Below are 18,030 nucleotides of genomic sequence, written 5' to 3'. Positions count from 1 at the left end.
CAGATGTAATGATTTTGTCTTGATAGAACAAAAATTCTATTGTATTTGCAAGTGGCTACAGAAAAGGTATGTGTACGCTGCGAAACGAAAAGGGGTATAATTTAAAATTTTCACCTGCTGCGACACCCATGTGTGTAAGGCTACCCAACCAGTAACTCGCCCTGCCCCCAAGTGCTATCCATACTTTGTATTATGGCTGGTTTCAGATCCAGCATGAATGGGTCTGGTTCCTGCATGCATTCCTTGGAGTGGGGCTGACTCCTTTGCATGAGTAATCTTGACCAATCTGTGGTCAACACGTCTTTCTGCAAAGCACCTGTCCTTTTGCCCGTGGCACCCCATGATCCAGATGGCACACAGGTTGACATAAATCTACATCTTTGCGATAGAAGGCAGAATGGAGGAGCGGAGGGGGAGGGGGAGAGAATGTGAAATAATGGGTCACAGCGCCTTGCGTACTGCCAGAAGTGGCTTGTTGTGATGTCCTGTCATGAAGCGCAGTCCCAAAACTGATATCAAATTTGCAAGGGCCCATTTTCAAACCTTTTCCTGTTTTGATTCCCAGGGTTACGAAGGACCGTTGGGGGATGGCGCTGGGGATGGGGGGGGGGCGAGTTCCGCCTGCGTTTGAGTAGCGCCAAATCAGGCACACAATAATCTGGAGAGCCAGCCCAATCCTCTCTCTCTGCAAACCCTCCCGCAGGGTTTCGCCCTGGGGATCGTTGGCCAAGGGAGCCTTCTTCCGGAGACGGGCTTAAGGCGAGCGATTAGAGCCGAGCAATTCGAGCCAAGGGAAAACGAAGCGGCCCACCTCTCGGCGTGCGCCTGCGCGCGCCCAACTCCGGCTCCTATACACACGCACACATGCACCCGCTCCGTCTCTGCTCTGGCGCGGCTGTTGCGGCGCGGAGGGAGGGAGTCGGCGAGCCAGAAGCTGGGCGCGGAGGACACAAAGAAGCGGCTCGCGGGCAGCGGCGCAGGGCTTAGGGACGAGACGGGAGAGAGGCTGCTGCGCTCCTGAATGGAAGCGCCGCTTGCGCCAAGAAGCGCCCTCGGATTTCTTACTCTGCCTGGAAATCGCGGCGGGGAAGAGGAGGCGGCGGCGCAGGAGACCAGGAAGGAGGCAAGCAGGCTCCGCGATTGCTCCAGGGATTGAAATGCTGCTGCCGAAGGGAAGAAGTTGCTTAGCATCCCCCGCGCTGACCTCGCTGCTGTAGCCGGAGGAGAGCGATGCTGCAACGAGGCGCGGCGACCGCGTACCCGGCTGCTCCCCTGCAAGCGGAAGGCGCCCAGGACCCGCAGCAGCCCTCGCGCCTGTGAAGCGGCAGCCGAGGGCGAACCACAAGAGCCCCAGCGGTTCTGGGTCCCTCGTCGGGCTCATCGTCGACGACGACGCGCCGCCGCCGCCAGCGGCGCTTGGGGGCCGGCGTGCTGGAAAGCCTGTGCCCGCCCGGGCTGGGATCCGCGTAGCAGCAGCAGCTTAGTGGATGTGTATGAATGAGTTCTGCACCGAATGGGCGCAAAAAGCGCCCCAGGTCCGCGGGCTCGATCTTCCAGATCAGCAAAACGCCGCTGCACAGCAGGGACGGTGAGCGCAGAGGCAGCGCCTCGGAGGGCGCCCCCAAGACCCAGAGACTAGCCCTGGATGACTGCAAGATGGTGGGTAAAACGCAACGGCTCCCCCCCCCCCCGTTTCTTTTTGAATGCATTTGGCTTGTTCGTGATAGGGACCACTCCTCTCCCCCCCTCCACTTTTTTTTTCCTTTTTCGCCTTGTCTATTCTGATCACGTGCAGTTGCACTATTTGTAAAAACTGCAGTACGTATTGGAGTTGACACCCTTTTCTCTCCCCCCCCCCCGTGAAGTCGTCGCGACTTAAAAGACAGGCGACGTACAGACGACATGGAGAAAGAGGGGAGGCGTACTGGGATCTTGCTGGCGCTCGGGCAAACGTTTCTGTTGATGTCTGGCGGGAAGGGAAGGAGGAGGGAGAATGGGGTTAGGAGCCAGGGTTGGATCGTCGAAGAAACAATCTCCTGTGATGTGGAGGGAATACTGTGGACTCCGTGCATTCAGTGCACCCGAGGCTGCAAAAAACCGGACTAAGCACCTGTAACTCAAGCGCAGGCAAAATCCCAGCCCAGGAGTTAGCTGCGTGTTGTAGGAACTACACAGGAAGCGTGTATTCGTGTGTGCAGCGGGGGGAAGAATATGCTTCCTTGTATCCCGCGCAACTGTGCTAACTGATCTGACACAAATATCTGCTGAATTCTGTTTGCAAGCCTCCCAAGACCAGCCCGAAGTGAATCTGGCCAAATCTCAGTGCTAATGAACTGCTCTGAAAACTCCCCGCAACTGGATAAACAGCTGCTGACTACTGCAATCTCATAAACTAGTTTCCTTTTGAGCAGATCAGAATTGCCCCCCTCGACTGGGTATGGCAAAGCTGCTGCTGCTGCTATTTTTAAAGGAAAGTGTTTTGTGTATGCACAGCCTAGACCTCAGTGCTAGGCTGTTCTAGACCTTATGTTACTGGTGAGGGGGAATGCCCTAGGTTTTTAACTGCCCCCTTTTATATAGCTGTCTTATACTATGCCATTTTGGGTGGGTCTTCTTTTTTCCCTGTTTTACTGAACGTAAGGAGAATAATTTTCAACAAAGTGTGTCAAAGCAGACACTGACATAAACTAGAAATGAAGCCTTTCATAAGTGGTTGTAAGGCTGTAATCCTGTATACACGTTACCTGGCAATAAGTTCTGTTGAAAACAGCAGGACGTACTTTTGAGTAAATGTGTAGGGTTACACTTAAGCCTTTAGTTTCTCTTAAACCTTGAACTTGTAACAAGTCATGGAAGTTGAAATAGAGCTAGAGAAGGCTTGCTTTTTCGCAGATGAGCAAGGGGAATTTGGGAGCTCTTACCTTGACAGGTGGCCCAAATAGCCTGGACCCATTAGTAGACCTCTTTTGTGTCGGATGTGGACTGTGTTGGTACCAGATACGTTATGTAGCCATGTAGGAAGCACATCTGTCTTCTGTTTAGAGTACTTAATGCAAATTCCTGGTAGCTCTGTTGAAAGTGTCCAATTCAGATATTTACTGGGCCTGTAGTTATTATTATTATTATGAGCACCTCTGTTCAGCACAAAGGTCTAAGAGGCCTAATTTAAGCTAATGTAGATACATGAGATACATGTAATTAGTACAATTTGTGTACACTTTTCAAGATCTATCCTAGTGTCATTTGGTGGGACAGTTGAATTTACATTGAAGCATTCTTACTCCAATCCTTTGCATGTTTACTAAGAGTAAGTGCCATTAAATTCAGTAGGGCTTACTCCCAGATTGTTTCGCGATCGTATTCTTAATTTTTTTTATATACTCCATCGTGAAAAACTTGAATTGATCATTGACTTTTCAGTTTATGGATTGAGCTCTGAAAAGAAATTAATTTGAACCTACTTTTAGCAGCATCCTTGTTTCAGTCTAGCAGATTTCTTCTTAATCCTTGCACTTTGCAAACTTATTTATGCAACGATGAGGGCTGGTAACTTAAACTTGATTACAAATAAAAGCTGGAATTCACAGGACTTTACCAAGGCCCTGGAAGCTTCACAGAAGAGCTTTAGGGGATAGCATTGCCGAATCCTAGCTTGGGCGATCTGTCAAATACATATTTGTGACAGTCCAGTGGATTTTTAGGCTGGAAAGAAAAGACATGGAAGATTAATTTTCACTCCACAACGCTTCTGCACAATAATACCTTGGAGCCTGAACATACTGGGTGGATTATCCCTCTTTATAGTAATTCCTTGTAAAAAAAAAAGTAAAAAGCCAAAATTACTACTAGATAATATGAGCTGTCTTTTAGTTATGTGCTAATAGCAGCAGTGATTTGTGCAGTAGGAGCAAAACTGTTTTGATAATGCAATTTGAGATTATGGCCCAACATTTGGCTTTGAGATCTAGGTTTTTGATGAAATTAGGATCCATGTTACCATCATGCATTTGGTAGGGATGCAGTTTCCCCCTGTTTTATGGTAAGTTTGATAATTAAGGTTAAAAGCTGGGCAAACCTGGGAGGATCAATATTGTTATTTCTCTCGCAAGGAGACATTTTGGAAAAATCTGTTCATGCTTTCCCTTGTTTCACATCATAAACAAATGCATTTTATGACCACAAAATAAAATGAAGGTTAAAAGTAAATTAGCACTTGAACAAAATAATAGTCTTGATAGTGCTCAGCTTGTAATGATTTTCCAGAAGCATAAAGATGAATTTGCTAGTTGAATGCTGGTTTGAAGTATTTCAGGTGGGGGAGGGATCTGTTTTTCCATCTTGTTTGTTTTGCACAGTCCAAAGAGCTTGCAGGAATACCAAACGGTGAGGGCCTTTTCTAATAGCTCTTATTAGTCAGCAAGTTCAGATTCTTGAGTCTAGTGAAAACTGCGTTGGAGCCAGAAGGAAAATAATTTAACAATAAGTTAGCAATCTCCAGTACAGAAATGAATGGCACATTCCACTCCCTAGATGGGCAGTAAATTGCAAATCAGTGGGGGGAAAGGAGGCAACTATTTCTGGCAACATTATCTTCTTTCATGATAAAATAATCCCTCGCTTCTGAGAGAAGAGAAGCTGTTATTTATGCTTGCTACAAGATTTAAAAAACACTTTCAAATATTTAGAGCTTGCAGGATATTTTTTTTCCTACTGAAAATGTATACTCTTGAGTGTACAGAGGGCAGATCCCACAATATCCTTAGCTGTTTATGACATCATTGAGGCTGAGCCTGGTCCTGTTTAGTATCCAAGAGTGCAGGCTCTTGCTGGGGAAGCCACACACACACACACAAACACACACACACACAAGTCCTTATCTCTGAAGCACCTTTCATTAGTAAATAGGCATATAATTTATATTCTTATTTTTCAGCTTGTCCAGGATTTCAACACCCAGGTGGCTCTGTACCGTGAACTGGTCATTTCCATTGGGGACGTCTCGGTCAGTTGTCCATCTCTGCGTGCCGAAATGCAAAAAAACCGAACCAAAGGATGTGAGATCGCCTATCAGGCCCACCAAAAGCTATCAGCAATCTCTGGGTAGGAGGCTTCTTCCATTTCTTCCCGTTCTATACATGTAGAAGCTTCTGGATGGCTGATAATCCTGTGCAAGTCTCAGCAGAGATGATCGAGGGCTGTGGTGCATTTAGGTGGCACAGAATACTTCTGAATTCCTCTTTTGACTCACTGCACACACTCAGCTTATCTACTGCTTGGCCTTAGTTTCCCCTTGGGACCAGATGAATGTGTGGTCTCTACAGTGGTAAAGGACTACAGCAGTGTTTAAGAGTGTTACAGTGATTTTTATGCCTTGATTATGACTGGTCTCCTCATACATCCAAAACGGCTCCAAACAAGAGGGTGGCAAAGAATGTAGCCAGGGTTTAACCTACTTTTAACATATTCCTTCTCCCGTAGAAACTCTAGATGTGTTTTTTGAGGAGATACTGAAAAATCTGTAACAGAATTCTAAGTAGTTCAACAAAGTGTGGTTCCCAGGACTGAGTGGGGGATAGCCTGGTGTGGGACTATCCTGATTTAAAATGTCTGTCTGTCTGTCTGTCTATATCTATCTATCTATCTATCATCTATCTATATCATGTAACTAGTAGGTGGAAATGCTAATTCACTGTTAAACTGTGAATTGATGAATGCAAAGAAACATGCTACAAAGAGTGGTGCTAGATCAGTGGTAGCTAACCTGTAGGAAGAATCTGCAACTCCCTTCAGTCCTGACCACTGGCCCTGCTGATGGAGGCTGATGCAGGTTGGGAGTCCAGCAACAGCTTGGTGGCTCCATTTTAGCCATTCCAGATCAGATTTTTTAAATATGAAGCCACAGAAGAAAGTTACCAGACCATAGCTATGCATGTCTCATAAGACTTTGCTAACCAGACAATGGCATCTCAGCTAATGTAATTTGCTGCCGGCTAGCTGGACTTTTGTGTGTCTTTACAAAGAACGAAAGAAAGAAAGGTAATTGCAGCTGAGACAGCAACTTATACCAAAGAAATTCAATAAGCAATACCCTGTTGAAAACGCCATTTCCCTCTTGCAGGTACAGTTTGCATCTGTAAAATCTTCGCTTTTGTTTACATGCCCACCTTTTATATCTGAGGTGCAAGCAGAATTTGGAACACATTTCATTTACCTTGCCTGTTCGTTTTTATGTATCAAAACATACAGGTACTAATTGCACCTGCAAAAAGGAGGCTAAAAATCTATCCTTTTGAAAGCTTATGCCAGGTAAGTAGTGAATACTCAGTTTGTACACTAGATACATAGATTTTGATGCCCGTTAGGGTCTTTCCGATAAACATTTTGAAACGCGCTCCCAATTTGCACCGGTACTAATAACTAAATTGTTCTACATGCCTTAGCTTGGCATGAAGGAAGCTGAACATACCCCATCTTGTCACATTCCAGAAGTAAAGAGGAATCAGTGCAACTGCTGTGATATATTTCGGAATGAGGGAAAAATGTTTCTAATTTGCAGCGCCAAATGCCCACAAAATGGCTAGAAGCAAAATATTTGCAGGTCCCATTATTCCACTGTTTTATTATTGTGACAGTTACAGGAAATGCATGGTAGTTGCCATTCAGATATCATGTACACTAGTTCTTAACATCAACTATGACTGGGGAAAGAAGATTAGGTGAAAAGCAAACCACTGTGAACTAAATTGAAAGATCTACCACAACCATTCGGAGAAGCATGATTTGTATTAATTTTATTGTGCTTGTATATTTTCTCAAATAAGACCATGGGCAAATGTCTTTCCTCTTCTGCACTAATTTGGTTTTGGATTAGCTCTTTAATGTATCAGGGACCATTGGATAGATGAGGGGAAGAAGCCCCTTTAGAACTGTTAGCCACACTGGTTAACATTACTGTAGCAACTGCAAATTAGACTTTAAGAAGAATCTGGAGCTAATTAGGCATAAGCAATGGGCAATTGCAGTAGTTTATATAATAACTCATATAGGAAAATAGCTTCCAGATGTCTTTAATACAGACTTGCCCAACCTGGCGCCCTCCAGACTGCAACTCCCATCATCACTGGCCATTGGCCAGGCTGACTGAGATTGGTAGGAGTTGCCGTCAAAAATATATGGAAGGTACCAGGTTGAGGAAGCCTGATTTAATATCTAGATATATTAACTGTTTGGAAAATTAATTGCCATTTTTCTCTTCTTGAATTAATCTCTTCATGTCTCTGCTGTTTCTCTCAACTATAAAAAGAAATTCAGAAAATGCTATTCAGAAAACCAGTATTTTCCTAGACTGTGGGAACATTCAGAAAAAGGAATGAATTTGTAATGTGGGAAGTTTCAGAACTTGCAACCGTCTACAAAACATGTTATCTGTCCTAGAAGCCTTGCCCTGCAATCTCAGGTGCTTGGAAGCAAGCACTCTGAATGTACTGAGAAGCACTCTTTCCCATTACTACCTTGCATACTCATTAGCTGCATTCATGCTCTCATTACAGACACATGCCCTGAAGGAGTGACCCAAAGCAAACTGACCAGCCTGTGCAATGTAGTTGCATTGTGCAGTACTCTGGATAGTGCTACAAATGGTCCAACCACGGCAGCTTTAGCTCCTGCTCAGTTCTTGCCATGTCCCCCCATCTCCCGATTCTCAAAGTTTCTTGTATTACTTTGTGGGTAGAACAAAGCAAATTTTGCAACCTCTGCCTGTCGCTAGGTTGCCTGAGTAATTTTGAGCACCCCTGTCATGCTATGTTTCTTCATAGCCATAATGTTTGGATGAAGTTTTCATAGTTTTAGCACCAAGGAGGCAGAAACATACACTGTTATCATCAAACAGACATTATTATCATCACAAACAGGCAACAATTCCATTTGCTTCAGTGAGCATTCACTGGAGGCATTTGCAGTCAATTCAGTAAGCAGCAATAAAAAGATGCAAAAAAAAACAACAACCACCCTTCCTTCAAAAACGTAGATTTTAAAAAAATAAATAAATAGGAACATATAATATAGGAACATCGGAAACTGCCTTATACTGCCTTCAGACAATTTATCCATCTAGATTGGTGTTATCTACTCTGCCAGTGGCCTTCTAGGGGCTCCAGCAGAGCTCTTTTCCACAATGTTCTACCCATAATCTTAACTGGAGACACCAGGGATAAAATTTATGACCTTCTGCAAGTGGAGTGTCCTTTGCCGCTTTGCTTGGGTTCCTTTCATATATGTGTGCTTAAGCTCCTTTGGTTTTAACAGGACTTGCAGTTCCAGTCCTAAGCATGTTTACTCAGAAGGAAGTGAGCTTAGTAGGATGTAAAGGTAAAGGGACCCCTGACTGTTAGGTCCAGTTGTGGACGACTCTGGGGTTGTGGCTCATCTCACTCTACTGGCCGAGGGAGCTGGCGTTTGTCCACAGACAACTTCCGGGTCATGTGGTCAGCATGACTAAGCCGCTTCTGGCAAACCAGAGCAGCGCACCGAAATGTTGTTTACCTTCCTGCCGGAGTGGTACCTATTTATCTACTTGCACTTTGACGTTCTTTCGAACTGCTAGGTGTAGTAATTAGATTTAGGGTTGCAACCTTACACCCCATGCAGTTAAGTCTCATAATGTCCATAACTTGTTTCAGGCAAGAAAATGTCTTTTTGAGTCATCACTCAAACGTTTAAGAGCTGCATGGGTACTCGTGATTGTGCTCAGAACTTTGACAAGGCATTTATGAATGTTCTAATTTATGGGTAAATTATAAAGTGTGCCGTATTAGCCAGGCTCCACACTGTGACCAAAAGGAGAATGCTTCCGCTTGCACACAGTGGGTCTGGGATGTGTGTTTTGGCAGCTCAACTGAGTGCATCCCATTGCATCACATGGGCATTATGCTCCTGGTAGTGAGAGGGGCTTGAAACTACCTAATCCATGACTGATGATCCACACATTGCACTTTGGATTAACACCGGTGTACTGTTACATGCCACACCAATGTTTGAGCAGTGCGAGATTCCAGGTGCGCTTTACCAGGGTCCATGTTTCCTTTTGGAAAATGAGGCACAGCAGAGACTGTGGTGTCTCTATGGTATATGGTTTATATTCACATACAGTGGTACCTCGGATTAAGAACTTATTTCGTTCTGGAGGTCCGTTCTTAACCTGAAACTGTTCTTAACCTGAAGTACCACATTAGGTAATGGGGCTTCTCACTGCTGCTGCGCTGCCACAGCGCAATTTCTGTTCTCATCCTGAAGCAAAGTTCTTAACCCGAGGTACTATTTCTGGGGTTAGCGGAGTCTGTAACCTGAAGCGTCTGTAACCTGAAGTGTCTGTAACCCGAGGTACCACTGTATATACAATCTATGATGGAGGAGTTCACAGCATTGACACTCCAAGTGGTTCTGGCTTCTCCCATAGACATAGCAGCCATGGACTTAAGCAGGCCCCAACCATCACTCTTAAACGTTGCTCTCTAACTCTCTCTAGCCCTCTTTCTATCTCTGTTGCATTGCTCTTAATACCCTGCTCTAAGCTTCTGGGTTTTATCTGTTGAGAGAGGGAGGGCCCATTCATTTGCATCTCACACTTAGTCCTTTGACCCTGTGTACTCTTAATGGCCCATTCACACAAGCTATTACCTCAAAAAGAAATTAGCCTGACCTAATTAGCTTTTCAAACTTGTTGATTCCCTAGAATTAAAGAGGTGTCTGACATACAACTTAATGTGCACCAATCGATTCTAACACGTGGGAGTCTGACACACAAGTCTTAATTAAATTCTAACACTAGCTTGATCTGGAATGTAGGGTGTTTTGCACCCACAAACTCATAAAAGTATATTCAGTGGGAAGTCCTTTTTCTGAAATGCTTAGGCTCACCTTAAAGAAAGGAGAAAAAACCCCAACCACAATAATTATTAGAATAAGTAGAGTCTTCCTGTGTAGTTTGACCACAGTGCTGGTTTTTATTATTGATTTCTATAGCGGTAATTGCCATTTCTGTATAGTTCTCATCAGTTTGCTGCATCTGTCACCCAGTGCCTTGGGCAAAGCAATTGTAGCCCTGGCTGAGCAGCAGTGAAGCATGACAGAGAGGTGTAGCAACTAGCACATCTGCAGCCCTGCTTCTCATTCCAGCTGGGGTGGAAGACGAGCAGGAGGCAAAGCCCTGCTATACCAGCCTGGAGCTGGCCTAGTGTTCAGGCCCCATGCTGTCATATGGCAGCAGTGAAGCCAGTTCAATACCAGTGGATCCCAGTCCAGTTTAGTCCCTCCCTTCTTCCCTTGCAAACACAGGTGCACTCCACACACTCGCAATCTTGCAGCAGTGTCTGTTAAGACACCAGAAGCTGGAGACAACCAAGGTCAGCTTCATGCATTATGTACAAGCAGGGAGGTCAAAGTGTCTTGGATTTCTTTTTGCAGTTCTTGTGCAGTGTCTGAATAGTGGCGGAAATACATTGTGGTTAGAAGCATGAGCTGGATGCCCTTACTGCGCACATTCATTTTGCTGTGGATGAGATGTGCCTGTCCATCATTGGGAGTTACACAGAAGGAACAAAAAGGAAGAGTCATTGTGTTGCGCTTCCTCTGCCCCTTGCTTTTGTTTAATGTGCCACACTGCACTAGCTGATCCTGAAGTGACTGAATTAGTGTGACTGTCCTGGAAGATATTCTCATCCTAAAACAGCAACACCATTTGCACTCTGTCTTTCAGATAGGAACATAGGAAGCTGTCTTGTACTGAGTCAAACCACAGTCCATCTTGCTTGGTGTTTTCTACAGGGGCTGCCTATCCAAGGTTTCAGCAGAGGGCATTCTTACCCTACCTGGAGATAAATGCCAGAGATTGAATCTAGGACCTTTTGCATGTAACGCATGCTTCCTCTGCCACCAAACATGCATACTTCCTTTGAACTCAGGAATTTTCCCTAGAAAAAGAATTAGAAATTGGATGCCTGGTTTCCTTTCTTGGTTTCGAGGCAGTCATAGTGGTTTTTCGTCTTGTAGGGTTTGTTTTCCTTTGGTAACAGATGAAGTATTGAAAGAAATGAGGACAATATATTTCATTTGTGATGAAACAAATGCCAGAGGTGCAGTATAGAACAGCCTAGTAGTGGATCAGGCCAATGGCCTATCTAGTCCAGCATCCTGTTACAACAGTGACCAATGAGATGCCTGTGGGAAACCTGCAAGCAGGATTCGAACACAAGATTACTCTTCTCCTGTGGTTTCCAACAACTGGCATTCAGAAGCAACAGGATGCCAAGCATAGCCATCATTACTGGGAGCCCTTGATAGTCCTCTCCTCCATGAATTTGTCCAATCCCATGGATCACTGCTTCCCATGGAAGTGAATTCCATACTTAAACCATTCTTTGTGCAGAAGCACTGTCTGTCCTGAATATTCCAACATTCAGCTTCATTGCCTGCCCATGAGTTCTAATGTTACAAAAGAGAGGGAGAAACCTTTCTCCATCTTCTTTCTCCTTGCCATGCATAATTTTATAAACTTCTATCACATCATCACATGTTTGTCCTTTAGCTAAACTAAAAAGTCCCCAAATTCTGTAGCCTTTCTACATAGGCAAGTCACTGCACGCCTTTGATCATTTTGGCTGCGCTTTCCTGAACTTTTTCCCAACTCTACTGTATCGCTTTTGGAGATGAGGAAAGACAAACGAATTCCAAATTCCATATATTCATTTGCTGCTCATTTTGAGCGGTTTGTTTTCCTCTATCAATCTGAAAATGTCAGGTGAGGATTACTGGGAGATGGGGAGAAAATGAGGGAAAGCGACCATGTGAAAATCCAATCTTCAACTCAAAACACATGTTAATAAAAGTGTTCCACATTCTGATGCGTCTTTTTGCCACACTGAACCTTCCAGTCACAGTGACAAGGAGAGGGATTTGTGGAAGCATATAAAAGATGGAGATGAAGCCTTTGTTTGCCTGTGAATTCTTTGTCCTTAAACACTGATCATTTTCAGATTGCTCTGATGCTCTGTTCCTTGTCTAGTGAAAATCAGGTGCCATACAGTCATCTCTTACCATTCCTTTATGCATTGACAGTGAATTCCACACTGTTTTCCTGCCTTGTCCGTTCCCTTGTTCTTGGGTAGCTATTGGTAGTTTAGAGACATATATCAGTGAGATCAGACAATGTGCTTGATGTATTCTTTATTCACCAAAGCATCTAGTCTGTGTGAATGTGTCCCTTCACATTCTATAAAATGGGAGCCCTTTGTACTATGTGTATGAAATTGGGTGGATGGTGATCCATGGTCGATTGTAAAATGCCTAAAAAAGTAATGCCATTTTTGTGGGAAACGTGTAAGTCAGGCCAATGAAGAACAGGTGCATTATGCATTGTAAGCACTGGAAAACAAATGGGAGTAATGAAAACTAATGTGATTTTGATGAATTAATAACTGACCGAAAGAGGTTTTAATAATGAAAGTAAATGGATGTATCCATTACTTAAAATGTTTTCAGCTAGCCAAAGTAGCTTGATGTACAGATGTGACAAAGTGATAATTTTTGTCTCAGTGCTGTAAAAAGCTTCCCCTGCTAATCTCTGCGTATCACACTGTTTTTAAGGCACAAGAGCAGCTTAGGCCACCATCCAAAGCTTTGGATAGCTATTGTCATTCCAAGTAGGTAGGAGAGGTACGTACTTCCTATGTACCTGAGAAACTGTTAAAGGAGGCACATTTGGGCAAATGTTAAACTCTGGTTGAATGCTCGAATGAAGGAATAAGCTTTGGGTGCATTTGACCCTGCACTGCCCTGGCACTATTGCCCTCTTCGCACATACTTTCTGAACACATTTCATCTCATTTTGAATCTTTCCAGCAGTGCAAAGGAAATTCTCAAACATAAATTCCTAGTTTTGTCACATATATTTTTGTATCCTTGCTATTATTTTTTATTATATTTTACTGCATCTTATTGCCAGAGGACATTGTGTGCAGGAAATAGAGTCAGATTTCTTTATAATAATGCTTCTGCTATATTCAAGGAATTTATGCTCTCCATCTATTTAATGTATAGCGTAATCTAGTTTAATGAACTGTGTTCAGAATCCTTTTTGCTGCTTCTCTGACTCCATCCCTGTCTGCAAGAATACAGCAACTTCAGAAGCAATAAATATATACTACAAATTGGATATAATATGAATGGGTGAAATGCACCCAGTATTCATTTGAGATTAGCTTGTACAAGAGAACATATATTAAAATGTAGAAAAGTATGTTTATAGCTTAAAGGCTGTATCCAGCATAGTACTAAGTTAAAGTCACTCAGCAGTATACATGCTGCTTTGGTGAAATGTTCTGTGCCAGCAGAATGCTGTGCAAGAGAATGCATTGTTGTTGATTATTTGGTTGTACAGTTGGTTGCACAATCCGTTGGTTGCATGTCTGTTGTGCAATGAGTTTCTGCTAATGCACCTGGAGTGTTGGATTCCTTTGTTGCACAACATTAGCACTCCCCTGTCTACTAGTGCAAGAGTATTGGATACGGGCCAATATGTTTAAAGAAAACAGCATTAAACTTGAGATTTTTACAAGTCAAAGTAACAGATTTCCCCCCAACATAATAATATATCACACTTTATATTCATTATAAGGGGTGCGGTTGGCGCTGTGGGTTAAACCACAGAGCCTAGGACTTGCCGATCAGAAGGTCGGCAGTTCGAATCCCCGCAACGGGGTGAGTTCCCGTTGCTCGGTCCCTGCTCCTGCCAACCTAGCAGTTCGAAAGCACGTCAAAGTGCAAGTAGATAAATAGGTACCGCTCCAGCGGGAAGGTAAACAGCGTTTCTGTTTGCCAGAAGTGGCTTAGTCATGCTGGCCACATGACCCGGAAGCTATACGCCGGCTCCCTCGGCTAATAAAGCGAGATGAGTACCACAACCCCAGAGTTGGCCACGACTGGACCTAATGGTCAGGGGTACCTTTACCTTTACCTATATTCATTAAGTGTAATGACCGCTTAGATCAGCTAAGCTATTTTAGAATACCTTTTTATATTCTTTTGCCATCTTTTAAAAGTACTCTTTTGTACTATTGGATAATAATAAAGACTTTTAAAAATAGATTTATTTTTTTAGACCTCATTGGAGTCTTTAGGAAAAACAACTGCAGAACTGTTTCAGTAGATTCTCCAGAGCCCTGGTCTGAGCATATTGTAGAGTTTTAACTTGCAAATCTAAGCATGCTATCTTGGGATTAAGGACTGTTGAAACAAGTGGATTTTATTATGTTTAGGATTTTGTTGCAAGGTTCTGGTTGGTTTGGCTGTTTTTACTAAACAGGAATATGATAATATGTACGATGGCCAAATTCTCATATCTGTAAAAGCTTCATCTGTTCCACTGAAGTGGTGGATTGTATATGTTTACGATAATATTATCTGCCTGAAGTCTTTCAAATGGGATGGGCCTTAAATTGAATACATATGCTTACAACTAAGCTGTACTGGAAAACTTTGCTTGTCCTACTTAAATGTTGGAATTATTGCATGTCACGTAGTTAAAGTATGCAGGATTACTGCTAAGGAATTTTGACAACCATAATATTGTGTTGCTGTCGTTTCTGGTATAGAAAATGTCATTCCCATGTGTTACTGGGGGAACTATTGGGGAAATTCATAATTCTTTGACCCCCTGGCTCCAATAGTTTCTGAATCCAAGTTTTACCAAAGTAGCAGAATTACAGTGATAGTGAAGGATGCTGGATCCATCTCTTGAATCATGGCACAGAATACAAGTACAGTGGTACCTCAGGTTACATACGCTTCAGGTTATATATGCTTCAGGTTACAGACTCCACTAACCCAGAAATAGTACCTCGGGTTAAGAACTTTGCTTCAGGATGAGAACAGAAATCACGCGGTGGCAGCAGGAGGCCCCATTAGCTAAAGTGGTGCTTCAGGTTAAGAACAGTTTCATGTTAAGAACTGACCTCTGGAACGAATTAAGTACTTAAACTGAGGTACCACTGTATAAACTGTTGTCCTCATATGAACTGGCTCACACCATCAAGCTGAACATGCCCCTGACAGTTCTAGCTAAGTGCATCTCTCCTGCTAGGGTGCCTTTTCAAGCTGTGCCTGGAACACATGCGTCCATTACTTCAATGGAAAAAGTGCCACAATAACGTGCACCAGAAATCAGAAGAGACCACTGTGGAAAAAAGCAAGAGAGTTGGATTTTTAAAGAAACTGGTATCTGACAAAATGGCCTGGCCTATTACATAGCAATCTATTTGTCGTATATCAAGTGCCACCCATGTCCACCTGTTGCTATTTACCTCTGATGGGCCTTTTCTGTCAAGAGTAGAATGGAAATCTCTCCATTTCCCAACTTTTACTTCCACCTTCCTGGGTTCTTGGAAGTTTCCAATGACCCAAATGTCAAATATTGCCCCTTAGAGCCCACATGGCCATACCTGATTGGAAGGGTCCTCTCTCTTGTCAATCCAACCCTTGATGAGACGGAGCTTTAAAAAATGGGACTTTATTTCCTAGGGAAAAATCTCATTGTTGAAAATCATGTGCGAGTCTTCTTCATGAGTAAGTTTGAGCCTCTTCTTTTTGGTTGTCTAGTTTACTCTTTAAGGAAGACGCTTTCAGGGATCCTTTGGTCGTCAAAAATGTACAGAAATAAATAAATAAAAAATTAAAAATGTACAGAAATCCAAGCTGACAAACAGTAGTTTTATTAAGATGATGAGCAGAGATACAAGGGATAAGATGAAAGTTAATAAAATGGCTTTTTAATTTAGAAGATTGGATTTTGCTGTATAGACAACAGAAGGATTTTTGTTGTTGTGTGCCTGACCACATTTCTAGCCTAAATACTTAGATCAAGCAGAGGTAGGGAGGAAAACAGATGGAACTTACTCAGTGGTGACTGCAGAGTTAGCTCCTTATTACCCCCTTCCAGGCTGAATATCTTGGAGTTCCTCACTCAGGAGTTGGGTGAAAGGAGAGGTGATTGCAAATGTAAATTGGGATTTTACAAGCCTACTGTGGCCTTAAAGCAGCTGGGCAATCGCTACAACCAACACCCTGCTTTCTGCAAGTTGAACAGGAGATGAAGGAAGATGGACAAGTAGCCGAATCCAAGAGTGCTATTGACATGTTGGGTGACCTTGGCAGAATGTTAAGTGACCTCACTGGCCATCTGGCTACAGAGAAAGCTGGTATATAATCCCAGCAGACCCCAGGATGTCTTGCAGGCACAAGGACAAACAGATCTCCCTGAATCCCTTTCCTACATTTGCAGCTTGATCAAAGAAGATACGTTTACCTTGAGATTGTCTTACAAGGCTCTGAAATATGGAGATAATGTTTCCACTCGGAGTGGTTGTGCTGCCGAAAATAAATATATATATCCATTGTTTTGATTCTACATAAATGCTAAATGGCTTCAGGGTATACAAGATGACTGCAGTAAACAAAGGCAAAGATCAGCATACTTGGCTAAGGGTAGGAACCTCCATATCTGTAAAAGGAATGCTTTCATTAGGCCCTCCTTCAAGTGAATGCTTCAGTGATGCTTTCGTTGGGATTCCTGCATTACAGGAGGTTGGACTAGATGACCCTTGGGTCCCTTCCAACTGTACAATTCTAGGATTCTATGAAAATGCAGTAAATGGTACTTTAAAGCACCGTCTGCCACTGGCAAGGAAGAGCAGTGGACTGCACATGAAATCTGATCTGACCAAACTGTTAAGAAATGACATGTACTACTTGGCTTCTGGAACAAACAATGTAATGGCATGATGAAACCATACTGTTTTTTATGGTTCTTACTATAATGTCATGCTGTTTGCTTGTGTTCTTGCTCTGTATTATTATTTTTATTTACTTCAAGTACAGTCGTACCTTGGATCCTGAACGCCCTGGAACTCGGATGTTTTGGCTCCTGAACACTGCAAACCCGGAAGTGATTGTTCCGGTTTGCGAATGTTCTTTTGGAACCCGAACGTCTGACAGGGCTTCCGTAGCTTCTGATTGGCTGCAGGAGCTTCCTGCAGCCAACCAGAAGCCGCGATTTGGTTTTCAAACGTTTTGGAAGTCGAACGGACTTCCAGAATGTATTCTGTTCGACTTCCAAAGTACGACTGTACATGTATTTATATTCTGCTTTTCATCAGAAAATATCACTTTAAGAAAAGACAGTGTATAAGACAATAAAACCCCTCAGAATCCATAGGATTCCATTCACTCATTAATCACACAAATTCCACACCTAACTCAGCCATACCTCTCTCACCAATTCTTGATCCCAGTAATCCCCTGGATACATGTACAAAAACATTACAATAATGCATTTTTAATATTATTTTAAAAATTAGAATTGTGGGGTGAAACCCTAGCTGAGTTTTGGAGCGAAGGCGCAGACACAGATGACCAAAGCTTTGACCTTTGGCATCTTTAGTTTAAAAAGGAGCTGATAGCGGGTGATTTGGCATGAGAGCATAAGAGCCCAGTGGGATAGGCCAGAGCCCAGCCTAGCCTAGCCCAGCATCCTGCTCCCCAGAGGGACCAGCCAGATGCTTATGGGAAGCTTGCAAGCAGGAACCGTGCCAGTAAGTGTAGTACTTGGCTAGATGAATAATGCCTGACCTAAGGCAGCCTCTTATGCCCCTGTAAAAAGGTCTGAACATGAAGAAGCACTGACTTACTGTCAGTTATATAAAAGCAGTAAGTGCTGCAAAGCAACAGAAAGTACTTAAGTGTGAGAAATGTAAGTGAGAAGGCAGGATTCTGGTGGGCCTACTTGCATGCCATCTTAATGACCCTCAGGGAGGGTCTTGACATATACAGTCTTGACATATACAGTAACCCATTCTTGAAAGAGAAATGATAGTTAGCTGGTTCTAATAATTTAACGAAGGAAAGCTCACCTTTCTCTTTGCTACATGTAGGATGCTGCTTATGTCTGCATATTGCTTTGTTTACCTTGTGAATCTAAGA

At 43.2% G+C, this 18,030-nt stretch overlaps 1 protein-coding gene across 2 annotated transcripts in view; it reads left to right on the top strand.

The window, feature by feature from the left end:
- Window positions 1-624: 624 nt before the first annotated feature.
- Window positions 625-18,030, top strand: part of RGS7BP (regulator of G protein signaling 7 binding protein) — a 53,687-nt gene continuing 36,281 nt past the window's right edge. Inside the window, exons 1-2 of one of the 2 annotated variants that reach the window (XM_083703708.1) lie at window positions 625-1,659; window positions 4,934-5,100. In XM_083703708.1, coding sequence (XP_083559834.1) covers window positions 1,498-1,659; window positions 4,934-5,100 — 329 coding nt within the window. In that variant the 5' untranslated portion in view covers window positions 625-1,497. Of the gene's footprint in view, window positions 1,660-4,933; window positions 5,101-6,245; window positions 6,307-18,030 lie in introns of those variants that run through there. The other variant, XM_083703709.1, reaches the window with a different exon arrangement.

The sequence above is a fragment of the Podarcis gaigeae genome (genome assembly GCF_964106915.1).
Source record: "Podarcis gaigeae genome assembly, chromosome: 11".
Classification (NCBI taxonomy): domain Eukaryota; kingdom Metazoa; phylum Chordata; class Lepidosauria; order Squamata; family Lacertidae; genus Podarcis; species Podarcis gaigeae.
This window is presented reverse-complemented; position numbering and strand designations above follow the sequence as displayed.